A 27,894-nucleotide genomic window follows, 5' to 3' on the forward strand; every position below is an offset into this window, starting at 1 on the left:
ACCAGCCACACACCATCAAATACATGTGGGAATCTGATGAAGGATTGGACAAGGAAGAGTTCCTCCTCTAGATGCAAATACTTTCCCTTTGTGGTTGGAAGGAAAATATCTTAGCTGGAAAACAAAACTACTTATTCTGTTTTAGTCAAATTGGTGAATTATAAATTGTGTCCCACAGCACTCCAGATTCTTACAGATTTTGATGGAAAGATTCCAGAGGATTGAAACTGTACAGAGAAAGCACCTCTGGTTCATATGACTTTGAAAAAAACTTTGCTATTTCATGGAACAGGGTATAGTCCACAATTCGCAGGGGCCGCCTAAAAGATGTTTTAGCTATGCGTGTCATCTTTTTGCAGTAACAGATCACTGGAATAGAGAGAGTTTTTTCTTCTGCAGGCTCAATATTTTCCTGAACAGTCTTAAGGTGAATCCAGAGATTTACAATACTGCATAATAGATTATTCTTCTTATTTTAGGGATTAGTCACATAATTCCACTGGATTTACATTTCCAAAGCGTCTTACACTCAAGAATTGCCACATTCTTTCCAAAGTTAGCATTTTACTGATGTATAAAAATAAGTGAAGTACCAAAATGTATGTGTGTGTGCATGGGGGTGGGGTGGGGTGGGGCTGTTAACTTTTAAAGTCTTCTGTCCAACTTTAACTTTCTATCATATATAGATTTGCAACCTTGGACAAGTTACTTTTCCTCTCTGAATGTCAATTTCATAATTTATAAAAACAAGAGGTCAGATACCTTCCAACTTTAACATTCTGATTGGTCGGAAAATGTGTGGCACAGCCAACATTCTGTTCTTCAAAGGCAGGCCCATGCTATTTAACTATAGCAGATCCTGGCATATACATATTTGACATTCTCAGCTCTTACTATTCCCAGAGACCATAAAAGTCCATGAGCTGCAATCATTTGTTCTTCTGCAGAGGCATGCTGCAAGCCTGGGATATAGGAGCCAGTTACTTGTTTTGTGAGTGAGACTAGCATACATATTTCAATGAGCTTTTGTTATCGTAAGCAGTAGGCCCAAAGGCCATAATTCTCAAGAAATACGGTGGGTATTCTGGATCATGAAGACATCAGGAAAATCCCCCTCAAAAGTCAAGGGTTTATTGTAACATGGTTGTAAATTAATCATGTACCCATCCACACCACACCCCCATCACTGCTACATCCTTAATGAAATTTACTTTAAAGACTCCAGTGGTGTTACACACATAAGAGGAAATTCTCACTCCTCTTTTAGTGAAACTATTTTAACCCTACCACTTCTCCCATGTATTTTGATTTATCTCTAGGCCTGATATGCCTCTCCACTGGAAGGTAAATCCTTGAGATACCAGTTTGTCTTATTCATTTGCTTATCCCCAGCACCTAGAATGTAGTCTGTACATAGCAGATACTTAAAAATGTTTGTTGAATGAGAGGGTACTTTCTATGGGAAGGCACTGTGCTATGGATACACTTTCTTCATATTTCTATAGGTATTATTATCACTATATCACTATAGGCATTATTATCATTTCAACCAAAAATATGAGACTCATGTGAAGTGACTTGTTCAAAGTTACACAGGTACATGATGTTGGAGTCACACATGTGTCTGTCAGACTCAAAAGTTCATGCTTTTCCATCCTACCATACTTCTAAGAATACCATTGAAGAAGTAAAGCATAAAACCAAACAAGTGAATTCATGGACCCCAAATGATTAATATAGAATAGGCCTGGTCTCAACCTGATTAGATTTAGAGGAAGAGTGGTGAAGGCAAAATTTACTATGCTACCACATTGGGTAGGCAAACAAAGGTACCCAGAGATTAGAAAGCAGACTTGTTCCAGGCATCATGCAGCTTCTGTTCAAGCATCCTGAAGGTTTCAATACCAGTTTCCAAATTGGTATTGCAAAAGCAGAGCCTCAGGGTAGGAGCTAATTTAGGATAATACAGCTTCAGAAGCTGGGCTCTAGCTAAGTTGAGATTGAAAGTTGGAAAACAAGCATTCATGACTCAGTCATGCAATTCACTTGAAAAGCAACTTTCCTTTCTAGGTCTCATGGTTTGGTCACGAGCTTTAGTGGCTTTCTATTCTAAATTCAGATAAGCAGCATCAGGAGACTGTTAGAAATGCAGAATCTCAAGCCATACCCTAGATCTTTTTTAAAAATATTTTTATTGAGATATCCTCACACACCATACACTCCATCCAAAGTACATAATCAATGGCTCAATATCATCACATAGCTGTGCATTCATCATCATGATCATTTTTAGAACATTTGCATCAATCCAGAAAAAGAAATAAAAAGAAAAAAAAGCATACATCCCATCCCTCCCTCTCACTGACTACCAGTACTTCAATCTACCCAGTTTCTTCTACCTTTTATCCCCCTCTTTTATCTATTCATTTTTTGTCCATATTTTTTTTACTCATCTTTCCATATCCCCGATAAAAGGAGCATCAGATGCAAGATTTTCACATGCACACAGTCACATTGTAAAAGCTATATAGTTACACAAATTTCAAGAATCAAGGCTACTGGAACACAGTTCAGCAATTTCAGGTACTTCCCTCCAGCCACTGCAATGCACCATAAACTAAAAATGAATATCTATATTATGCATAAGAATAGCATCCAGGATAACCTCTTGACTTGGTTCAAAATCTCTCAGCCACTGAAACTTAATTTTGCCTCATTTCTCTCTTCTCCGTTTTGGTCAAGAAGGTTTTCTCAATCCCATGATGCAGGTCCTGACTCATCCCCAGGAGTCATGTCCCACGTTGCCAGGGAGATTTACATCCCTGGGAGTCATGTCCCACGTAGGGGGGAGGGCAGTGCGTAGGGGGGAGGGCAGTGAGTTCACCTGCCGAGTTGGCTTAGAGAGAGAGGCCACATCTGAGCAATAAAAGAGGTTCTTTGGGGGGTGATTATTAGGTGTAATTATTAGTAGGCTTAGCCTCTACCTTGCAGTAATAATTGTCATTGGGGTAAGCCCCAGGATTGAGGGCTCAGCCTATTGACTTGGTTGTCCCCACTGCTTGTGAGAATATCAGGAATTTCCCTTAGGGGGGATTTTAATTTTCTCCCTTTCACCCCAGTTCCCCAAGGGGACTTTGCAAATACTTTTTTTATTCTCTGCCCAAATTACTCTGGGATGTATCAGAGTGTCATACTAACTTGTACAAACCAATAAGATCTCATGTCTTATTCAAGATTCCATTAATTATGGTGTTCAAATAAACTGACCATACAAGCTAAATTAGATAATGTGCTACCAAAAATACAAATTTTGCACCAAATAAACATCCCTTCCTTTGGGCTTATACAGAAGTTGAAGTTTTAAAATAGTCAATATCATCCTTCACCTTGTTTGCTGATTTACCTTAGTACTATCCAGAAGAGCTTCATTTACATCTGTAGTCAAAGTCTGACTACTTTTTCAACTTTTTAAAAAGTTGCTCATACCCTAGACCTTTTGAATAATAATTTTCATTTTAGTAAGATCTCTGGGTAATTCATAAGCACATTAAATTTTGAGAAGCACTGTTCTAGAAGATATTCTAATATCCTTTATGGCTCTAGTATTTTATAAGTTTACATCAGATCTCTTAATGGTAGCCAAAACTAACATGTTTATTAATTAGGGTTACCCAGAGACCTCTCTTATCAACATAAGTAACCTTATCACTTCAATTATGTCTTCTGAAGAATATTGTTAATTCATCAACATTACTATTGAGGGCTATAATTTAGCAAGCACATCAGGTTCATGGCACAAAATACCCTGAATCATCAGAGCAGCCTGCGAGAGAGATATTATGAGACTCCATTTTACTGGTGGGGAAATGACATAATAGGTTAAGAAATTTTCCCAAAACCACAAGGTTAAAACTGTAATAGAGCCAGAATTCTAACTTGCTGTATTTAGAGCCCATGGTTTTTGTTTTACATCATACTGCCTCTAGTTGTGAAATTATGACTTAAAGTACCAAGGGTAGGGCTTTACATGAAGACAGACTAGCACATTTTGGACCCACTATTTTGCAATGATGAAAACAAAATAATCAAAGTATAAAAAATTATGCAAAGGAATAGATGAAAACATCGACTTGTTTGCCAAACCTTAGAATACCTGAACCAAAGTCTCTCACTTCTGGAGACTGAAGTTCATTTAGAACCAAGATCACCTAGAAATGATAATTTATGAGGCTCATTTATACAGGATATTATAGAGACATAAAAACAAATGTGTTTGAGGAAGTTTTAGTTATATTTAGAGGTGCACAATGGAATGAGGAAATAGGGATCCAAGCCTATGGCTGCTCAAAAACCACCCTTCTGTGCCACTGTTATCTAGGATACCGGGTTGGAAAAACTACGAATTCATCCAATTACAGAAAATTTCATGGTCTTGATGTCATTTAATGCCTGACAATAAACTCTTATACACTGACATTGCCATAAATGTGAAATTTCACTGGGTTCATCTTCCCAGATAGGGCATGCCCTTCATTCATATATATAAACACTCTCCCCAGAGCACACATAATGGATAGTATTCTCTGGAAGGCACAGGTTTTCACTTATGCTAACAAATGAATATCCTTCCCAGCAAAATGACTAAACAGAGCTCTAATAAATCAATTTGTCAATGGGTATTTCATTTTCAGGAGACAATACTGAACCATTTTTGGCAGTGCAAATAATACCTGCACTGAGCTCCTGAGCCTATGGTTCAGATAATCTTAGAGCAGGTAGGAAGTGCAAAAGATCCTGCTCTCCCTTCAGGCAAGGAAAGTATTGTTATTCCCATTTTTCAGTCATAGAGACGCTAAATGACTTGCTCAAAATCACATTAGCAAAAGGAGTTGAGAAAAGACAAGGGCAGAGTAGTCTCCTAGATCCTGCAACTCTGCTGCCAGCAGAACCCAGCCCTCTTCGGGCTCTGTCCCATGACTGGATTTGGAAAGAGGCACACCTATGACATCTCTCCCTTGATTCTGTGGATCCCCTTCCCCATGAATTCCTTCTTTCACTCTTCTGGAAGGCGAACATTATAATTTTCCACTGAAAAATGGTTAACAGAATGTTCTTGGAGCAGTTGATAGCCCCGTCATATATGCACACTTCATGTTTTATATCTTCTCTTCCTATTGCTTATTGCTTGTGGACAAGAGAAGGAATTCAGACAAGGTGACCTTTTCTCATCTCCATCCTTCTTAGCTATCTTGGAAGTCTACCTTAGAATTCCTCTCATAAGCTGCAAACCCTAGGGAAAGTCACTCTGTTGTCTTCTTCAGAAAATATTAATCTGGGGAAAGGATATAACACCAAATTTTCAAGAAGGTTCATGGGAAGAAGCCCTAGGGTGACAGAGCCAATAGAAGGGCATGCCCACAGTCTCTGAAGGACTAAATGGAGAAGAGGCCTGAGAAGAAATATTTTAGGAGTATCCTGGATTGTGGATACTTTTTAGATGATCACACAGCAGACACATTCTGTCCCACAATTCTTAAAAGGTTGTTCCTTCACTGCTTACCCAGATCTTGGCATTTATACCTGTGACTAAAACAGGTGGCCACTGTCTAGGGAGGTTGGCTTCTCCAAGATACCTCTAGTACCCAAGCCACACTGACCCATCTCACTAGGGCTAGACAAGTCTCATGCCACAAAGCGTCCTATGAGCGTGTAAATAGATTGCCAAGTTTCAAACAATTTTGGCATTTCCAAATTGAAGGAGAGGTGCTTGAAATATGATTATACAATACAACTGCAATATGGTTTTAGAAAAAAAAGACAATGCCACTTGCTTTCTTGAGGATGTCCTGGTTGGACTTTAAAGGGTCGGTTTTAAAGCTCATTTAAGGCCTTGCCATGAGGAGATAAGGAAGGAGAGCTCAAAGCAGTCTCCTATCTCTTGCTTAGTCACAAGAATTATCCAAATCTTTATATTAAAACATTTCTGTCATGCCTTCCCCCACTCTCCATCTACCAGCCATCATTTGGGTTTCAGTGAACCAAATGTTCTATATCCTTAGATCCTGCCACAGGATTCCTTTCCCAGAAACAATTTAAAGTGAGAAAACTGAAACCGAGTTTGGAAGTAGAACCTTCCCAGTAGTGTCTTCTGATCCTGCACACCTGTGATGGAATCAAAGTTTGACATTAGCCAAACACAAAGAAGAGTTTTAAAGAGTGATACATCAGGATAGAAGGAGATGGACAAGGAGGGTAGTGTAGAATATGGAAAGGTTACTTACACAGTTTCATCATTCTTGAATTCCAATTCCCCGTATGTGTCTTCAAAGTCCTCACCACCACCCTTGGCTGTCCCTTCTACTGTCCTAAAGGGGATGATGACTGTGCCCCGTGCACCTGATGTCCGAAGAACTTTGACTTCCATGACACCAATACTTTCACTGACATGAATAGTATCACATTCAAAAGTGAAGATGCCTGCATGATCATCATCCAAGATGGTGACTGTGGCCACACAAGGGGAGGCTAAGACAGCCCGAGGCAAGGGAAGATTGTTGAGTATTATTGGAGGCATCCCCTCCTCTGGCTGCTCTTCCTCCATGCGGACATTGCTCAACCTCACAAAGAAGTGTTCATCCTCCTCAAAAATGTCATCATCAATGATGCCCACAGAGAACTCCTTCTGGGTCTCCCCTGGCTTTAGAACCACAGTACCCTCTGTGAACTCATAGTCAGCCCCTGCATTGGCAGAACCATCTTCTGTTTTGTAGTCCACATACATAGTCTTGGATGTGTCTCCACCTTTCCTTACCACTGTGAGAAGTACAGCCCCACAGTTCTCCAGGCACTGGTAAGAACATGGGTCAAAGAAGACCTTGGAGACAAAGTCCTCAGGATCATCCGTATGCAACTCGCTCATGCTGGAGGACTTCTTGGCTTGTTCTGCTGCATGTTTCTTCAGGATATTACCTGCACCCGTCATCATACGGGTGGCTTGTATCCGGTAGAAGGCTCGGCTCTTCTGTTGGTGGGAAAGAGCATAGTAGTTGGCCATCTCCACCAGCTGATCTAAGTCCTTTTCTGGGTGTTTTTGCTTCAGATCCTTGAGAATACGGATCATCTCCCTACGGGACTCATCTACTTCCTTCCCTTCCAGGGGTACCAGATTCCCATCTAAGAAGTGGGAATTCATCATTTTACCATCCATCTCAATGCCTTTGGGGTGGTCACCCTCTGTCTCTATGATAATTCCTCGGTGTTTATCTGTGCGGTACTTTTTGTGCATGTATTTGTAGAAGAGCAGTCGCTTATCTGCCACCCAGGCCAGAAGGACACAAACTGGAAAGAAGAAAAGAGTGAGGAGGCCTTCCCAAACCTGAACCACACCTGGAGAGAAGACTGCCAGGATCATATAGAGCCAGATGTAGGCAAAGATGCTCCAAGCGGCGGTGACAAAGAAGACTCGTAAGTGCTTGATCTTTCGAGTCTCTCCATCGGGAATCACATAGACACAGATGCCAATGATGATGAACATGTTGAAAGCTGCACTGCCCACAATGGTAGAAGGTCCCAGGTCACCAGCAATGAACCCATGACCACATACCTCAATTAAAGAGAGGAGGATCTCAGGAGCAGAGGAACCCAGGGCCATAAGGGTAAGGTTGGAGACAGTCTCATTCCAGACCCGAATTGTGGTTGTATTGGTCTCTCCATTGGGCTTTTTGATAGTGATCTCCCGCTCTTGAGAGGTAATGACTTCAATAGATGCCATGAAGCGGTCAGCAATGATGGACACCCCAAGGAACATGTATATCAGGGCCACAAAATAGACAATAACCCTGGCAATCTTGTCCCCAAGGGAAGGGTTCTCTGGGTACCAGATTGGCAGGATGACACCTTCCTTGCAGTCCGATGACCCTGAACAGGACTCATTGTTCTGCCCTGTGCTGGGCACATCCCCTGAGCTACCAGCCTCTGCCCGAAGACCATTCAGGAAGAGCACAAAAGTAACCAGCCCAAAATGGAGGAAGGCAGAGGTGAGAGGCTGCAACCTTAACCACGCCATACACAAGATTTAGACGCTGGCTTCCACCACAGCACCAATGGTCCTCCTGACAGGCCTGAGACCTAGAAAAGACCAGAGAGGCAGGAAAAGCATGAGGCAGGGGTACAGCAAATGACAGGTTTCCAGCATTATGAACTGATACATCACCTTGAGCAACATATTGCACAAACATATGGGGTAGTCTCTCACTTGGAAAAAAGATGCCAATGGGAGGTACAAATAGCTGCTCTGTACTCAGGACCATCTGGTGGAGACTCAGTTGAAGAATGGTTTAAAATAGCTGGGGATATTGGGGATGGAAGTATAAACAATACTCTGCTAGTCTTGTCTCCCAACCCCACTGATAACTGAGAAATCCCAAGAATCAGCTTAAAATAGGCCAAGCATGATCTGAATCTTCACCCCCAATTATACTGTTTCTAGGGTTTTCAGCATTTCTTACCTCATTATCATCATACTCAAGAATCTTGCATAACATAAGTGTGTAATAATGCATATTGAATTGAATTTTTCTCATGGGGTAATCACCCAAGATAGAACACTCTGCTCTTTGTGTTATTGAACCCATTTGGGGAAAACTCCTACCCAAACTCAAAATTTATGGGGCAAGTTGTGCTTCTAAGACAGCTTGGGAAAGCAAGAGAGTCAATTCCATAATGAATGCTGCCTGTACTGCAAGCAAACTGAGGTTAAGTGAGCCGGTGCTTCAGATCCAGTCCATAGCAGCCCTCAAACATCCAGTAGTACATGCTTAAGACAAAATTTGGGCAGCCTGCTATAGAAAGATACATATCAATTAGCCATTCAAATTCCAAACCCAAACATGGAAAAGGCCAAGTGGTAAAAATCACTATTAAGAAGGTATGCAAGTGGTCTACAAATCACCATATTTTTTAAAACTATAGATAAATTTTTGAGTGAAATGTCGCCCCATCAGTTGGCCTCAAACCACCAAAAGGTGAGTGTGAGTTCAGAAGAATAGGAAGAAATTCAACTGGAACTACAGACTCACCTTTCTACACACCACCTCATTCAGGTGGAAAGACATGCCAATACAATGAAATGGTTAAAAATGCAACCTGCTCATTCCCACCCTCTCTGATTCAATCATGTGGGGGTTCTTTTAGTACTAGAGGAATCCTTATTTGTATTTGTACAACACCTTGAAGGATTCAAAGTCCTTGTCTTCCATATCCGCTCTCCATTTTCCCATTTCAGAAAACAGCACCTTTATCTACTCCGTTATTCATGCTAGAAAAGAGATGTTAATTTGCAAGCCTCCCTCTCACTCCTGTCCCTTGCCCCATCCAGCACTAAACCCTATCAACCTGTCCTCCAGCTCTACCAGCGAATTTATTGCAATAGCCTCCTAACTGAACTCACCACACCCTCTAGTCCACTTTCCTCATTCAGCTAGTCATCTTTTTTTAAATCAAAGCTAAAAAACGAAAAAGTCAAACTTAAGCATTTCCCTATCTGAAACCTTTCACTAGTTTCCCTTGCTGTTAATATAAAGACCAAATTCCTAACCATGACCTACATGGCCTTCCATGAGTTACTTCTTCCCTCCTCTTCCCTCCTCATCTCCTGCTACTTTCCTTATTACTGCATTTCAGCAACAGTGACCTTCATTTCAGCTCCTGGAGCATACCAAGTTACTTTCTACCTCAGGATCTTTGCCATTATCTATGCCTGAAACAAGTGCTTCCTCTTTGTACCTCTGTTCTTATTAATGCTTGAGATTTCAGCATAAGTGTCACTATCTCAGAAAAACCTTCCTTCACCCCTAAAAATGAGTCAACTCCCTTTGGTTTGCTCTCTCATCCCATCCTTTAATTTTCCTTCATTGCATTTATAAAACTTTGAAATGACATTTCTATTTACAGGATAAAACGCTTAATGTCTAGCTCATTCATTAAACTATGAATAATACAAGGGCAGATATTGTATCTTTTTTTGTTTTCTATGGTATCCCAAGTGGTTAGGAGTAAGTGCTCAGTAAATGTATGAGGAAGAAAGCTTCTTCAAACATCAGCCTTCTTTAAAGCCATTTCATTATCTTAATTATAGCTATTTACTCCATAAAAATATATAAATATCATGGAATATTAGATTTTAGAGGATTTACATAGATTTTAGAGGGTTTATGTAGGACCCTTTTATATTCCCAACACCTATACCCAAAGAAAAATTCCCTTTGTGGCACAGTACACCAGGATGCATACTGTAACCAGGATGGCCTTCTTTGCAAAGTCTCTGAGGATTAATTTGGTTTCATATTCTCCAGAATCACAGCCAAGTACTGAAGCCCACATTCCTCTTCTGTCTAGATAGTGGGGTCCTCCCACCAGGTGCTTGGGCCTCTGACGTTGACCTTACTCAGAGGAGAAGAGGTTGTGAGGATATCTTTGAATAGGTAGTATGGTTGAAGCCATTGAGCATCCATAGTTACATCCATCATGTTCTCACAATCTGTGATGTGCAAAGAGACTTCCCTTTACAGGTTTGGTATTCACCCACCTGGAGAAATGTGGGCAGAGAAAGACCTTGGTTCCTTGCCTTGACCTCTGATTACCCTGACATTTCATGGATTCTGATAAGCCCTGTGCAGGAAAAGACAGAAGGTGGGTACAGCTGGAGCAGCTCTTTAATCAAGAGTCAATGTGGTGAGACAGGAAGTGGCAGCCTGTGGGGCAGCAAACCCCAAGGGGGTGGGCTATTCACAGAGTATGAGGAGACAGCTGGCTGCCTGCGGTAATAATACAGGGAACATTGAGGTAGTGGAGATATATTGATTAACAGGGACAAGGACTTCTATTTATCTTATCCATTGGGAGAATTAAAATCCTGGTCTTTGTTCTCTCTTGGTCTTAAAGAAACCATCCAGTAACAGATTTTTATGAAGAATATGCTATCGTGGTCAGAATCAGAGGCCAGTTTAAAAAGACTATTCTGTAAGAATACAAATGAACTAAAGGAAAGGATGAAAGAAAACAAGGCAAGAAGGTTGCTATTAAATGTCTACACTGGGCAGGCCACAGTGGCTCAGCAGGCAGAGTTCTTGCCTGCCATGCTGGAGACATAGGTTCAATTCCTGGTGCCTGCCCATGCAAATTAAAAAAAATGCCTACACTGACTTTGTAAAATTAAAGGTGGAAAATGGCCTATAATTTCCAGTTGTTCTCTCCAGCTTTCCCAGGAAACAGTTTTCGGTTGAGGGGTGTTAATCATCCCCTAACAATACTCAGTAACATGATTCAGCTTAAGACCCCTAGGACCACCCGAAATAATAAAGATATTGATATTATCTTACATTTATGAGTGCTTATTGCATGCATAATGTTAAGTACCTTCTCCTTTAATCTTCAAAACAACCCTACGAGATAAGTACCATTTTTACCTCTATTTTACATTTTGGAAAATTGAGTCTTAGTTTAGTTGTTTACTCAAAGTATAAAGCAAGGAAGTAGCAGAGCCAGAACTTGCACACAAATGACATAAAATAACCACTCCATTTGACTGAGATGTCCCACTTGGTTGTAGAACATCCCATGGTCCCCAATCAGCAACTACTCCCGCCCACCCCCAGTGGGGTGAACAGAGATCTGGTAGAGACGCCGAGTCCACAGGTTTACAGGGGAAGTCCTGGTTGCCTGCTGCAGTGTCCCACCTGAACATTCTTCCTTTCAGTACAGTTTGACAGATATTGACAAAAGACCTGGTACTAGATGCTGATGGGTAAATTGAAATATTAGACTTAGAGTTTGCCCTCATAGGTACAACTAGCAGGGGTAGATAGATGCACAAGAAGACAATTTTACTATAATAAGTGGAAGGAAGGAATACTGTGGGAGTATAGGGAGGGTGCAGAGCCAGCTTGGGGATTCAAAGAGGCATTCTAAAGGACATGATCCCTGAAATGAGACTTCAAGAATGAGTAAGCCTTAGTCAAAAAAGAAAACTGGGAAGGGCATTCAAGTCAAAGCACACAGCCCAAACAAAGACATGAAAACATGAAAAAAGCATGGCGTGTGCATGGAATTATGAAGAATTCAGTGTGAAGCCAAAGAGTCAGAAGATGGAGCTGAAAACATAGGGAGGACTCAATTCATGGAGAGTCTTACATGCCAGATTGACAAGATGGGATTTTATCCCAAGGGCAGGAAAAATCAATGATAGGGCTTTAAACAGGGGAATGAAATGGTCAGATTTGTATTTCAGAAATATCAATTTGGCTAAGGGGCTCAGGATGGCTGAAAGGGGGACAAGACTGAAGCAGGAAGATCAGTTAGAAAACTCTTGCAAACAGAACAGAAAAAGTTAATGAGGACGGGTATGGAACGTTCTGCATTATGACGACCCACTCGCCCCATAACACAATCCTCTCCCTTAGTCAAACTAATGCCTCGGCTCAGCTCAGGTCTCTCATCTCCTTCCTGGCTTGTTTTCCTAATGCCCTCAGGGCCATCTGCAAGGTGTCTGTGTCCTTAGCAGCAGCTCCTGACATCTTTTAATATCACTGGCAAATTTAATTAAAGTCACTGTTCTTCTGCTCTTCCAGATCATTAATAAGACAGTGCCACCAGGCCAGACTGAGCAAATTCCCCCTCCTGCTATGCCCTCCACTTTCTCCAATGGGAACACTCCACTAGGCCTGTCACTAGCCTGGGTAGAGCTATCCAGCTCTGCTTCTAAATCTGGGCCCCTGCACAGACATCACAGTCAATTTACATTAAAATTTTAGGTACAACCAGGCAAAGTCACCAGCTCCAATGTGTCATCCAAGTCCAAGTGCATTGCATCTCCTCCTGTACTTTTGCCACCATGAAACACAAAAACAAGCCTCCCTCCTCTCTTAACATAGGAAAGATGTGACCTCAGCCGCTTAGGAAGATTGACAATCACAATAGGAATCCCAGCCCAGCAAGGAGAATACAGCAATGCTAAGGGCTTTTCATGCACTATTATCTCTTTGAATCTTCACAGTGAAGGAGATACTATTATCATCCGATTCATTTTACAGTTGGAAAAGTAAAGTTCAGAGAGGTTAAATAATTTGCACAAGATCAGAGTTACTAAGGAGAGCTCTACCAGTCTGACCCAGAGTACTAAGTATTAACCACTGTACTTGCTAAAAGTCCTGGGTTTGGGGATCTTTTGAACAAAGACCACGGAGGGCAGGGTGAGTCTGTCATATTTGGAGGTCTCATCATAGGACTGGAGGTTCTTCGCATATCAAGGCAGTGTGCAGTAGTGGTAGAGCCCCAAATTTGGGAGGGGGAGGCAGAGACTTTCTCCTCAGCTTCGTCTCAATGGGCTGTGAGACCCTGGGGAGTCAGTGAACCTCTCAGTGTCTCCCTCATCTATAAAATTCAGGTTGAGTTAAATGATCTCTATAGTTCCTTTTGCTCAAAGATGCTTTGATTGTAGGCAGGACTGTTTCTCAAAAAAGTAGAGAAGTGAGGGGGCACATTTAAGTTACAATGACTCAGAGCAGTGTAGAGCCAGGCATGGATTTTAGACTCCTAAGGAGAGCGCAGAGGATAAGAGAGTAAGCTGAGGGAAAGTGGTAGGAAGGGTGGACCCAAGAAGAAGTCAAGGAGAGCCTACATTCTGGATTTACCAAAAACACCTTGCATCAAATCCATTTTTAAACAACTTCTCATTGAATATTCATTTTGGGCCAAGTGCTATGCTAGTGACTGGGGGTGGATCCATGAATGAGCTACATCCCCAACTTTATGGTTTATCTTCTGATGAGGGACAGAGACACACAAGCAATTATAGGAATAACTGAATACAATACATTCTTGGAAGTGATATCTTTTTCTTGTTCTGCTCTGAACTCTCAGATTGATCGCTGTACAGCTGCTTCTAGCCATGTGGGCAGTGGCTGCAATGCAGCATGGCTTTATAATACAGAAAATCTTGCAGTAGTAGATGATATTATATTATATTGTCCTTGATTCTCTGATCTTATGCAATTGTCATATTTTGCCTTCCCTGAAGCTCTTCAAACTGTTAATGACATCCAAATCACGATAGCCACACGGAACCCTACTGATATAATCCCAGCCATCACCGCCCAAGAAGAGAAAGCACCCCCCTGCACAGCTCTGAGCACCAGCTGTCTCTATGTATTTCATACAAACCAAGGGCTTAAAAAAAGGTAAGAACAGCTACAATCATCATATTCATTCATTGAGTACTTACTTGATGACTGGTACTGATCTAGGTACATTAATATCACACACCTACAATGAGACCAACACTGTCCACTGTTCTATATATGAGAGACTGGGACTCAAAGATTAATAATTCACCAAGGCCTACTCACTGAGAATATGATACAAGTGGGATATGAAACTTGATACATCAACTACCAAAGTCTGCTTTTAAATGCCAGGGGATGAAAGGAATGGTAGAATAGAAGGGTAGGGAACTATAGCTCTTAGGTCAAGAAACTAGAACCTCCCCCCCCCCCCCAAATTACCTTCTCTGGGAGTATGTCCTGACAATATACTCCCTCTTCACCTTCCAAATGAGTCATTTATTTCCCTGGGTTCCTACAGCACTTTGTTCATATTACCACCAATATTCTCACACTGTACTAAGTACAGTATGTACTTATCTGTTAACATGTCCTTCCTCCACATTCATTTGGATGCTCCATGAGGGATTTCAACTCAATATAAGGAACTTTTTTTTTTCTGCAACAAAGAATAGACAAAACTCAGTGGAACTCTGTTGATAGGGATAAGAGGTTGGACCTCACCTCTGATATCTTCTCTGCCTCTAAAATTCTATGAGTCAAAAAAGCCTAATGTTTACCCCACTCTATGGAAGCTAGAGGATTTTGAACCTCTGCAAATCTTCGACATGTCTGTGGAGTCACAAAAACTGAGAGTGGGCCAGAAAACCAGGAAGAAGAACTTTGCCCAGTTTAATTCAAGTTCTGCCAGACCTACATATTCATTTAAGTCATCCCCCAAGTTGGGGTGATGATGGAACTCAGGACCATAGTCTAGAAATGGCTTCACATCAGAATCACTCTGGATTTGTTAAAAATACAGGCGTCTCCATTCTACCCCAGATACAGTTTTCTGAATCTCTAGGAGTATAGCCTAGACATCTAGGTTATGGAAAAGCTCTCTGGTTGTTTTTGAGGATGGTAAAGGTTGAAAATCTTGAAAGAGAAGACAAAGAACATAACCTGACTATGCTACGTGGGTATCAGGGATTCCAACCATTCAGGAGTCCAGGAGAAGTACTGTCAGTGTATCATGAGTTGACTCATGAATAGGTACCATGAGGCCTTTCAGTGCAACCTGAAAAACTAGACAAACAACCCTTCCTTCTGGATTCTCACTGAATTTCACACCTTGCTAAAGACAGGAAGTATGAATCCCTTAATCACCTAAGTAGCTTTTCCCTTTATCTCCCCCTACATTTATTTTCTGCTTGGTTTACCCTTTCTCTGAGGAGAAATAAAAGATTGAGTTCCTCACCTTTGTAGCAAATGATGTTACTCATCCATTTTCAGCAAGACATGTTTCTAGATAGTTTTCCTTTCTGTGATAATAACAAATCCATATTTGTTCATTAACTCATTAATTCATATACTTGTATGAGTCCATTCTATGTCTTGTAGATTGACTTCCACTGAATCATGGTAAGAAGACTATTCTAATTAGTATTTAGCTCATTTTTTGCATGTTCAAAAAACAGAATTTAAGTTTCAAGGGCATATAAACTTTCTGTTGTTATTTCTATAGCCCCAGTTGCTAAATCTGTGCCTGGGATATAGTAGGTAGATGCTTAAAAATTATTTATTGAATGACTATTGAAAAATAGTATTCAATGATTTCTCCTAACCTTAGAGTGTTCAAATAGAAAGCCATTTGTCACGGATGCTGTGAGCAAGGTTTTTCAAATTTGAGTAATAGGAACAAAATATAATCCCTTTGAGGAAGACACAGTTCACTGGAGAACAGTAAAAAAAAATTTTAAAAAGGTAATTACAATACCACAAAATACAGACTAGATTTGGAAGCATCTGCAATGTGCCAAGAGAGAACAGAGGAAAGGAAGCCTAACATCATCTGGGATTTTCAGGACTAGCTCCATGAAAATAGGATCTGAAGGATGAATAGTAGTTGACTGGGTGCATTTCAAACACAGGTAATGTAATCCCCATGATAAAGAGCATGGACGCATGAACGATGGTGTGTATTTAGAGAAGGGTTAGCAGAGTAGCTGAAGGTTGGTACCCTTGAGAGAGACTGCAGAGCTAAGTGAAGAATAGCAAATGAGGGTCTTATATGCCAGGCCAAGAAATGTGAGCATTATTTTGGAGGCAATAAAGAAGTGCTGAAAGATTTTTAATTATAGGAGGGACAAAATCAATATTTTTCTTTTTGATAGGAGAACTAGAGTGATGACAAGGTGGAAATTAAAGAGGTAAGTTGGAGGCAGGAAGACTAGTTCAGAGACTATCAAAATATCTAGGTGGGAAGTGATAAGAATCTGAACAGAGACAATGAAAGTAAGGCTGGTGAAGAATGGGTGGGTTTAAAAGCTATCTCAAAAGTAGAATCAGTACACATCAGAAACCAACTGAAAACAGAAGGTAACGGTGAAAGAATTACGAGGTATAGCAAGGACCAAACTATATCAGGCAAATTTGTCATCCTTCTGGCCCTGCAAAGTTCAGGTATTGCCAGGCAGTCAGGGTCCAAAGAAACAGGAGCTAAAGAAATCAGCACAAAACTAATGAACTTAGACAGCTGCTTAGTTTTAGGATCTTCTAGTTACTATGAGACAAATCAGACTAGTGAGCATTCTTGGCTCATAACAGGATGCCCCACAATTCTATCAAAGCATCAGAGTGTTCCTCAGTCTTGTCAAAATAATAACCAGTTGTTGATTAAATAGTTCAGACTATGATAAGCTCTGGAGATGTTCTGATGAAGCAGATCTGGTCCCTTCCTTGGAGGAGCTCACAAAAAAGTACACAAGGTTGATATCTAAAAGTGGACAAAGGGTTTTGGGAATCATGAACACTGGATGACAGCATCACGGAGGTGGTGAAGATGGGTATTTCATGTCTATTTCAATGAGAAAGAAGTTTCACACAGAAGAAAACAAATTCATGGAACTCAATTTCACTCAAGAAAAAATGAAATTTATTTTTAAAAGATCCAAAATTCTGAAATTAGCTCAAAGCCATGGTGGCAACAAGGAAGCCTATTTCTGCTCATTGATTTAAAAAAATATATATATATATCTGTCACACGCTTACTATGTATTCTTCAAAGTTGTGGGTTCTTTGAAGACCATTTATGCCTGGAAATATTCTCAAATTTATTGAGTGCCAAATATGTGTCACTCAATTCAATATCACATTCCTTGCCTATACTATTTAATATAGGGAATTCAATGTTACATACTTTGCCTATACTATTGCAATAGCTGCCAATCTTGCCCCACTCCTTAATCTACTCTCCGCTAAAATATCCAGAAATAACTTTCTAAATTGAAATTAAGATAGGCATGCCATTCTTTGCACTCTCTTTTCTTCCTGCAGCACCCCCTGACAACATATACCCTCTAGTGATTACTTTCTAATTTATAACTTGCTCACTTCATCTCCTAACACTGTTTTGCTCCCTCTGCCCTCCATTCCAGCTAAAGTGGTCTCTCTGAAGTTACCACACCATGCCAAGCACACACCTGCCCCAGGGGCTTTGCATTTACTGTTCTCTCTGCTTAGAGCATCCTTACTCTAAATATCCACATTGCTCACTTTTTATTTCACCCAGGTCACAGATGTCATCTTTTCAGAGGCTTTCCCCTCCCATCCTTCTTTCCTCACCTCCCAACACTTTCTCCTCACCTCCCAACACTCTCTGTCATTTTCACTTTCTTTTTAGCACATATCACTTGCCAAAATTTTCATTGTTTTTTGTTTGCTTACTGGTTTATCATAAACCTCCCCACATAAAATATAAGCTCCATGGTGGCAAGAAAATCATGTTTTTTATTCACCATAGTATTCTCAGAACCTTGACTAGAGCCTGGCATAACAGGCACTCAGTAAATATTTGTTGAATGGATGAATGATAATGCTACAGGATTAAGTGATTTTGGAAAGATCTACCTGTGAGGAGAGATTTCAGACTCTCTGGGAAGACTTGGGGTAGAGAAGTAAATGGCAAAGCCAACGACCTCAAAGAATAGGTACTTTTATTCATTCAGAAGAACCAACAAGACTGTGGTGTTTGGACAGCAGCAGTGAGTTCTATTTCTAAACACAGTTCTTTCTCTTCACCATACTGTTCTCATTTTCCCCTTACTTTTCCCTTCACAATTTATGGCATGATTCTAACCAATATTTATAGTGTATCATTCATTCAATGAATATTAAGTATGCACAACTGTTTACAAAACACTTCTCACTCACATGATGCCATTCAATCTTTTTTGTGAGGATGTTCAGATGCAGAGATGAAGAAACCAAGGTTCAGCTGATTGCCAAGAGTATCTATGTCAATAAATAGTGGAGCCAGATCTAAACGTTGGCCCTCAGGCTGCCAGCAGGTCTCTTTACACTAGGCTAAAGGACTGTGTCATGTCAGAAAAGACTAGGAGAAAATCTTCACCATGACTGAAAGGAAATGAGGCCTGGGGTGAGAAATGGAAAACCCAGGGAAGCCTGAGGGAGACACTATTCCTGCCCCACCACCTGGGCTCTGTCTTTGGGGGATAACCATAGAAAGGTGGATGGCATCCCTCTTCCTTGTTGCCTCTTCATCAAGGGGAAGCTGATGATCAGCTGCTTTTTTTGTACATTTTCTTCAGATCATCCCCCAGGAGCCTCATTCATTTTAATGGCATTTAATTTCTCTTAATTTTTAAAATGTTGAAATACGGAATCACATCATATCATTGTCTGAATGAAGAACACACAGAATCCGGCAAGCAGTCAGATTCCAAGTCATCTCTCTGGGAAATGGTATGGGGAGTCTCTTGCACAATCAACTCTAGAGGTGTTCTGGGTCATCTTTTCATAAGAGGGTGCTAGGAGCAGACTCCTAGGGCTCCCAGCAGATCTAGATATGATCTCTGAAGATGTTTCCTCTCCCTCCTCTCCTAATCATTTCCCCTTGAAGTTGATTCCTCCATTAGTCCCTTCTGAGGGACTGAAAGTCACAAACTCAAGAAGATTCTTCCTGTCTCTCTGGGCAGAGAGTACAGTGGTATGGTAGGATGTCTGGAGAGCGACAGTGCACAGCGGTTCCACCTAAATATCTCTCAATAGAGATTTAAATACACCCCTCCTGAGGGCTCCAGGAAAGGCAGAAGTGGAAGAGCATTTGGGGGCCTAGTACACCATGAGTCATTCTGTGAATCCTCTGAATGGGTATTGCTGTGGGGAGGTAACTCCACATGGAGGGATGCCAACTATGACCAATTAGGCCAGAAAGGCACTCAATGCAGCTAAGGGTGCCTTGCAGGCCAGACATGCAGATAGTTGAGTTGGCTGGCTATGTTGACCTCTAGAGACTCAATGACAGAGACTAGTGACAACAGACACACTAGGGGCTTTGTGTTACAGCTGGCATGTTCTGAAATGAAAGACACTGTCAGCACCAAAAGTGTCCTTAGCAGGAGGCAATCTATAGGCAGTTGAACAAGAGTGTCAGAATAAAGAATTAATTGTCAGCAATGGGAGGTAGCTCAGGAGACAACACATCGAGCAAAACTTTTTTGATGGTTAAGGAACCTGAGGCCCAGAGAGCGGATGTGGGTCTTGTGTAAGGTTTTCAGAAGTGATAAGAACTAGATCATAACCTTCTGTCTGTCAGTTTACTGCTTCTTTTATTAAACCATATTGCCTTTTCCTGGTTTGATTTTTCACTTCACCACTGGCTTCTTTAATGAAACATTATGTATCATTTTTTACCTGTTTCACCTACCTTAAAAGTGAGGTAAGTTCCAGGGTTTTACAACAGCTAGAAGGAAAAACCTGAAATAGTGGAAAGGTAACCCATAACAAACTCTGAAATCTGTTCTGTATCTACTTATTGAAGTGTACTTTGAAAATAATCTCTTTGTTTCTTTTCTTTGTATATATATTATATTTAACAATAAAAACATTTTTAAAAAGTGAGACAAGTCATTTATTGAATACCCATGCTGCATCATGTAATAGGGGGTGAGAGAGAGAGAAAAGACATGTGGTCCAGTGGAGGAGGTAAGCCCACATGCAAAAAAAAATTATTATTTTTTAAAACCAAACCAAAACAAAACAAAAAACTGCATTTCAAAGAGTGTAAGAGCATTATGAAGAACAGATGCAATATTATCAAATTTCAGGGACAGAAGGGACTGCTTCTCCATGGATCCTTCCCATTAGGAAAGGCATTTGAATTAAGCTTTCAAGAACAGTTAGCGTTCCTAGTGAAAGTTAAACCATGATTAAGGGCCTAGAAAAAGAATGGGAACGTTTACTCAGGTCCCCATAAGGCAATTGCAAACACTGAGAGTAGACACTGAGAGGAGAACCAGGTCTTGAATACGAAGGAGTTGGGTTGCTGAAAAAAAATGGAAAGCCCTTCAAAACTTTTGCATAGGAAAATGACAAGCCTAGGAGGTGTACCTTGTAGCAGTAGCTAAAGTGAATTGAAGGAGGGAGATGTTGAAATTGGAAATATGTTAGAAAGCTTTATTTTTTACAGCATAATAATAACAACTATTTCATATAGTATGGCAAAGATTGAACGGGAAATATCAACATGAAGCATTTTGCAACAGAATAGCTGAAGAATAATAAATGCATAAAAGCTGGCTGCTATAATAATAACAATTATTATTATTATGCAAGAGGCTTTAAAAAATCCGCATTTAGATAGCAGTAGGAATGGAGAAGAGGGGAATGGGACTAAAAGACATAAAGCAATACTTGGGAAACAAGGGCGAGGAGTCAAAGATAAGCTTGGGAGTTTTGAGCCTAGGTGACTGGAAGTTTGTTGGTGCCCTCAATAAAAAGTGGGAAGTCAGGAGGAGCAACTCCTAGAAACAAAGATGTTGTCTGTTTAGTAAAACTCCAATTTGAGGAGCTGATGGGACATTACATTGGACAAATTGCGCCAAGTAGGTGGAAAGGAGACACTGGGCTTGTAGAGGGAACTAAGAGTGGGAACTGTCCACATTGGAGTAACAGCATGAACCACTGAGGGAGACAGACAAGGGGTAATGGAGAAAGGGGAGACAGGGAGGGAAAGACTCTTGGAGAGGAAGTGGAAGAGTGTCCATCAAAGAACTCATGGTGTCTGTAGAGATCTCTGTGACAGAAGGCAAATGGGGGAATGGCCAATATTATCTGATAGTGGAGAGGAAGACAGAGAAAGAGAGAGAGGGAGAAGAAGAGGGAGAGGGAACGGGAGGGAGGAAGGGGAGGGGGGATCAAGAAATAGTCATATTTGGAGGAATGGGAAGTCCTCAGTAGATAAGAATTGAGAAGAAGTTGGAAAAAAGTGGGAATCCAAGAGGCTTAATGAGTGATTGAGTGGCTTAGAAATAGAGACAGATGATTAGCCTAAAATTTCAAGAGTTTGTTGAAGGTAAGATGGGGAAAGAGCGTAATGGAGAAGAGAACTGGACAAGTGATATCCTTTTAGGGTGTGGGTTGTGAGCATGTTTATAATTGAAGGGAGATGATTCAGTGATGAAGGAGAGACTTGAGATAAGAGAAAGAGCCCAGAGCAGTTTTCAGAGGTGCAGCAGGGGTAGCTCCAGGGCACTATGCAGGAGGGAAAGGAGAATTTATTTACTCTGAAGTTACTGAAAGGGAAAGTGAAGAACAAAGCTTCCTATAAAGGAAGAATATTAACCAAGTTTATGCTGTTTGGCTTCATTCTCAAGGACCACTACAGAGCTTTGAGATCTTCTCTTTTTCAAGGGATTTGGATATTACCACATGAAACCAAGGCAGGATTAGTCTCCAGTCTCACTTCTGGATCCAGTTCTCATATGACTCACTGTTCCTATACACAACCAGAAAAAAAGCCAATTTGCTATTCCAGATATCAAGGCAGTAAATGATACTTTCCCTGTTCCTGATTTACATCTCAGGTGAAACAGAGTTATTTTCTTAATACATGTAATGCTGTCTACCATATCTGAGGACCCTTGATTCTGGAATTAGCCTTCAGCCACTCACCATATTAGGAGAAAAAAAAAAAAGACACAGAGAGGCAGAGGAACTCCTGCCAAGTGTATTTTGCACACTACAATAGAAAAAGGTCCCTCCTTATCCTCACAGGCCACCAGGATCACATACTTGGGTTTCTACAACAGCCTCCTAATTTTCCTGCCTCCTTCTCTCTACAACATACTATCTAAAGTGCAAATGTAACCATTCAGTTCAATACTTAAAATCTTCATAATTCTCCACTGTAAACTCAGGTTGAAGTGGAAATCTTCAGTGTGGGGCATTTGACGTTCAAAGTTTGGCCTTTACGACTTCTCCAAACTCATTTCTGCATTTCACACTGTCTCTAGCCACTTAAAAGAGCTCTTTATACACTTGGAGATGCTCTTCCTATATGCTTCCATTACACCAGGGACTTAACCTCCACTCGCAGGAATCACATTAATGGGTAACTGCCTGTTCACCAATTGGTTACCCTTACTGGCATGTAAGTTTGGGAGGGAAGGGACCATGCTTATTTTATTTGCCTTTGTACCTATCACATGTCTGGCAGAGTAGGTTGTTGGTGAATATTTGTTGAATAACCATCTGACCATAAATAGATGAATGCTTTCTCTTTTAGGATCCAAGGTATTTCTCTCTTAAGTCCATACTTTTTTCAAATTTCTTTAGTTTTATTTTAATTATTTTTAGAGCCATTGCAGGCTTACAGAAAGTGAAGTTTACATATACACTCCCCCCCCCCACATGCACATGTACAATTTTCCTTCTAATGTACTTCTGAACTTTATCAAATATTTGCCTCTCTAGGCAAAGCAACACCAGGCTTGAGGGGTTGGAAGAAGTTCTTCCTCTCTTCTTAGCCAACCTTGGTAGCTTGAAGAGAAGCCAAGATAGGTGACACAATCTCAAAATTCAGATTCTAGGCAAAAACTGGCCCATGTGGGCCAGGGAACAATGCCCACAATCATTCCCCACGGACAATACCAGCAACTGTGCCCAGAGACTGTACAAGGAACTGCCTGGTACAGGCACAGGGAATGGCTGGGGCAAAAGGACCACACTCATTCAGCTCTAGGGTCTCAGCCCATGGAGGAGCACAGGGGAAGGAAATGTTTTTTTCTTACAGGGTCAGTTTGATAGCCTATTCTGCCTTCTCTGAACAGGAGGCAGTGGAGGACGGTGCAAAAGATGCCAAAGCAGTGATGAGAGGGGAAAATGTGTAACACCCCTCCAAGTCCATTCATTCAAACCAATATTTATTGAGCGTTAGGCGCTGAGATACAATGTGAATACAAACCAATCATCTTTTCCTGCCTTCATGGAATTGACTTTCTAGAAGGCAATACTCGGCCACATAAATTTAATTCGCCCCTCTAAATTCTTCCAAATGACAAGTTCAGGTTATGGGTATCTAAAATATGGGGATCTGGCTTAGCCAGGGAAGGTATGAAAGGATTTCTTGAGGACATAACTAATGAGCTGAGAGCTGAAGGGGGTAAGAGTACATTAGGTAAGGAAGGGGTTGAAGTTTAAGAGTGTTGGAAGAATAAAAAAGCATTCCAGGGAGAGGAAACTACTGGACAAGGGCCTTCTTGTCTCCATTAAGTTACAAAACTTGAGCCAAGTTCAGTTCCGTATTTCCCATCTGATTCTTCTCAACCCAATATCTATATTATACTTAAAGAAAAAGAGCAGACTTGTATGTGGGGACTGATGATGGGAATTGTGGACTGCAACGAGGGACTGGACATGATCAGCCCTCACCTGTCACTGCAACCTGACCATCAACCATTCTTCCTGGGAGAACTGCCAGTCATGAAGGGTCAGGTTCCTCTGGAACTTGGATCCAGTCAGACTGGTAAAAAGAAGGGACAGCCGGAGGCCAAGCGCCCATACACAGTGAACTTACACCGCCCCCCCCCCCCCACCCCGTTTCAGGAAGAGCATGGCGCAGCAGCTATATTTGAAAACCGAGGTAAACAAGAGCTCAGCTCAAGTGGACAGGGTACAACAGCTGTGGAAGATTAATCAGAAAAGGCTGCAAGTCACCCGGTCGCCAGAGGCCCAAGGGCTTCCCTTTGGTGCCCCACCAGAAGGCCGGATGTATTTGTGTCACATACCCATAAACCCCTCCGCCTCGGGTGTCTCTTAACCACTCAGAAGATACGCGCTCTGTTCCCAGCTGCAGCCTCTGTTTCCGATAAATTGTATCCCAGGCAATTTTAATCCTTCAGCTCAGGCGATTGAGCCACTGAGTGTTTTTGTTTTAATCGTCGAATAGTGTGTGTCTGTGTAGCGCGGGGGGGGGGGGGGGGGCGCAGTAAGCGGGTAGATTTATGGCACTGCATTAAAGGCATTTGTTCTATTTAACCCCCATCTTCCCCACGGTTAGAAACAGAACACAACGAATAAGACTTAAAACTGCTCTCTTCCTCCCTCCCCCACGCGCCCCCCCCCTTGCCCCAGCACAAACTGCTGCTTTATCTCCCACTATGGCTCCGGTCCTCTTGGCAGGTCAGTCAGGGCCTGCAGGAGCAACTCTAGCCTCTAAAAGACGACCTGTGTCCCTACGTATGAGTGTGTGTGAGTGTGTGTGTGTGTGTGTGTGTGTGTGTGTGTGTGTGTTGGTGGTGATGGGGACGGGGTTCCTTTAACGACTTAGTTATATACTTCACTTCTTCCACTTGGCTCCGGACCGCCCAGACCACCTCGGTGTGGAGAGCACAGGACTCAAGAAACCCTCATTCTCACCGCCCACTTGGCCAGCCCGCCGCGGGTGAGCTGGAGCTGCAGTTTCAGACCTGCGGCGGCGGCGGAGACTCAAGGTTTGGGTGCGCGCGTGCGTGTGTGCACGCGGGCGCGCGCGGAGTGAGTACCGCACCCCCCCCTCATAGCCCCGCAGACCCGACCGGCACTCTCAGCCCCAGGTGCACAACACACCCTGACACAGCCAGCACACACATGTACACATGCATCCAGCACGCAACACAGCTTTCAGTCGCTCCAGGGCTCACCGGCTACTAATCCAGCAAAACCACAGCCGGACCGGACACACATTCCCAGGCAGCTCTCCCCACCCTGCCCCCACTCCGGCATCCTCATCAGTCTCTCACCCTGCCAGAAGCCTCCCTACCACCCTCTCACCCACCCCACCCCCAGCGCCGCACACACAACGCATACTTTCTGAGGCACCCTCCCCCCACTTTATCTGACACTAAATCCACAAGAAGGCGGTTCGAATGAATGGTTCTGAGGAATAACTTAACACCATTATTCACAACTAGAACTCTCTCGGGCATTCCAAGCTTCCCAACCTCTGCTTCCTCTGCCTCGGCCTCCCGCTGTGGGAGAAGGGCGAAAGGCTCGCCGCATTACTCACCGTTTCCTCTGGGTCTCCCGAGCGGAGTGGGGAAGTGAGGGGAAAGGGGTGAGGGAGGTGCGCGATGCCCTCGCCGCCGGGCCTCCTCACCGGCGGCAGCGGCTCATCGCCCCCGCGGGCTGCCCGCCGGCCGGAGCCGCGTCCGGGGCATGTCAGTCCGCCGCCGCCGCCGCCGCCGCCGTCCGCCTCGCTTGCTGGGGCTCTTCGGCTCGCAGCAGTCAGGGAGCTGCCCAACAGCGCATCTGGAGCGCAAGGTTTCGGCGGGAGGGGAGCTGGGGCCAGGGCGAGGAGCCCTGGGGAGGGGTTCCTCCGCGTCGATTTACGGAACAAGGTAGAGCCCACTAACCCACCCCCCACCCCCCACCCCAGAAAACCTGGGCGGAGAGCGCGGGCTCTATACGCCCGGTAGAGGCCCCGAGTGCGGGCAGCGGGGGTGGGGGGGGATTCCTCCCGGAAGGGGGAGGAAGGCAAAGAGTCAGGCGCGCCCTGGCGGCTCCGAGGGACCCGGGTTTGCAGTCGCGTCGCCCGGGCTTTCCCGGGGCTTGGGAGTATGCGGGCTCTCTGCTTCTCACGATCTCACCGCGGGAGATGTCTCGGTTTCGTGGCGCGCGAAAGGAACGCGCGGAGGGGCTGGTTTCTGGGCGACCCGAGAGCTTTGCCCATTAAGCTGCAGCAAGAAGCCAAATCAGAAAGCCAATCTCCAAGCCTCCCAAACGAACGTCACCCTATCAGCTGGGAGAGATTGCTGCACCGAATGACAAGCCGCGCATATTTATCCTCCGGCACCGAGGGGGATTTTTCGATAGCTTCCCAATCAGCAGCTGGAAAGCCGAGCCTGCACCTCGCGTTCAGAGAGCCCCTAAGGACCGAATTCAGACGCAGCCCTTACCCCGCGCCCACCCACCCAATGGTTGGAGCCTGGCGGCGGGTGTCTCCTGACCCGCAGCAGTTCCGAGACGCTGGCGTGTCCTGACCTGGATTCCGCGGAGTTCTTCGGAGCTCTGGGCAGCAGGCGGGGCGCGGCACCGGCTTTCCCCTTGTCCTCAGGAGACGCCGCCTGCAATTCTGAAATTAAGTCTCCACCAAACACATCTGTGGTTTTTAAATATAGCAGGGGGCGATTACCTAGGCAGGGTCCACGCAGGCTTAGGGGAGGGGTTGAGAGGGACGGAGGTTGGCAGTGGAGGGAAAATAAAACTCCTTTTTTCCTCCCTCTTTTTTTCTTCCTTTGGTGCAGAATCCAGTCTGTCATTTTCTCAACCCAAATCAAACAACAGCTTGTGAGAGGCGCTTGGGTGAGCGCTGGTATGTAGGCTTTGGGGTTTTCAAGGCTAAAAATAAAAGGGGGCTGTCTCCCAAATTGGTGCTTACTCTGGGCCTGGAGCCTGGAAGAGAGATGGTTCTTTGATGCAGCAGTAGAACCAGGGTTTAGGACTTGGCTTAGGAGAAGTGTACACATGTAGTCTTAAATCAGATGCCTGTAATTTCTGCTATTTTTGTCACACTTGGTCCTGGGAGCAGGAGGAGTGGGCAGGCCTCTCCTAGGAATGGAGTTTCATGTCCCCTAGTTTATTGGTGGCATCAGGTAAATCTAAAATGATCACGGTGGCCAGCTTTTGTAGATACACCAATGCAGATGCTGGGGCAGGCTATAAGGGAAGGGAGTTGTTTCTCTCAGGCCTCTGTTCCCTGAAGCCAAATATAGGAGAGATGAGGGTCCCAACAGACCATAATGATAATACTGCTTAAGTATCAAGTACCTTCTTAGGGTCAGGCATGGTTCTAATGAAGTTGATTGCATTACTTATGCCATCCTCCTAAAACTGTATGAGATAGGTACAATTACTAACTCCTTTTTTCTGTTGCAGAAATAGCATTCTGGAGAGGTTAAATAGCCACTAAGTCCACTTGCAGCAGAACCAAGGACTGGAATAAAGTAGAACCAGCTGGAGTCGCCCTAATAACCACAACATTATGTACAACCTCCGGAATTCCTGGATTCTCTAAGGTACTGCTCTGGAACAAGGTTTGGCCCGTGAGATTAAGTGGGCATAAGGTCAGAGAGCTTCTGAATCTGGGATGGTGTGAGTTCTTTCCTGGTTCCTTGACTCAGTGTTCCCATCAACAAGTCATGTGGTGGTTTCAGTCCTGAGTTAGGGCTCTGTGCTCTCAGGCAGACCCCTGAACCTTTGTGGGTCTTGAATTCAGTTAAAGTTGGGGCTGAGACATTAA

General features: G+C 43.0%; 1 protein-coding gene across 6 annotated transcripts in view; it reads right to left on the reverse strand.

Annotated features, from left to right (window-relative positions):
• The window catches only part of SLC8A3 (solute carrier family 8 member A3), a 167,646-nt gene extending 140,690 nt beyond the window's left edge, over positions 1-26,956 (reverse strand). For 4 of the 6 annotated variants that reach the window (XM_077122864.1, XM_077122863.1, XM_077122866.1 and 1 more), the window contains exons 1-2: positions 25,663-25,780; positions 6,282-8,127 (exon numbers count right to left, since the gene is read on the reverse strand). In XM_077122864.1, the coding sequence (XP_076978979.1) occupies positions 6,282-8,065 (1,784 nt within the window). In that variant the 5' untranslated portion in view covers positions 8,066-8,127; positions 25,663-25,780. Of the gene's footprint in view, positions 1-6,281; positions 8,128-14,558; positions 14,979-25,662; positions 25,781-26,636 lie in introns of those variants that run through there. The other 2 variants (XM_077122861.1, XM_077122862.1) reach the window with 2 other exon arrangements.
• Between the last annotated feature and the right edge of the window lie 938 nt (positions 26,957-27,894).

The sequence above is a fragment of the Tamandua tetradactyla genome, chromosome 12 (genome assembly GCF_023851605.1).
Source record: "Tamandua tetradactyla isolate mTamTet1 chromosome 12, mTamTet1.pri, whole genome shotgun sequence".
In the NCBI taxonomy this organism is placed as follows: Eukaryota; Metazoa; Chordata; class Mammalia; order Pilosa; family Myrmecophagidae; genus Tamandua; species Tamandua tetradactyla.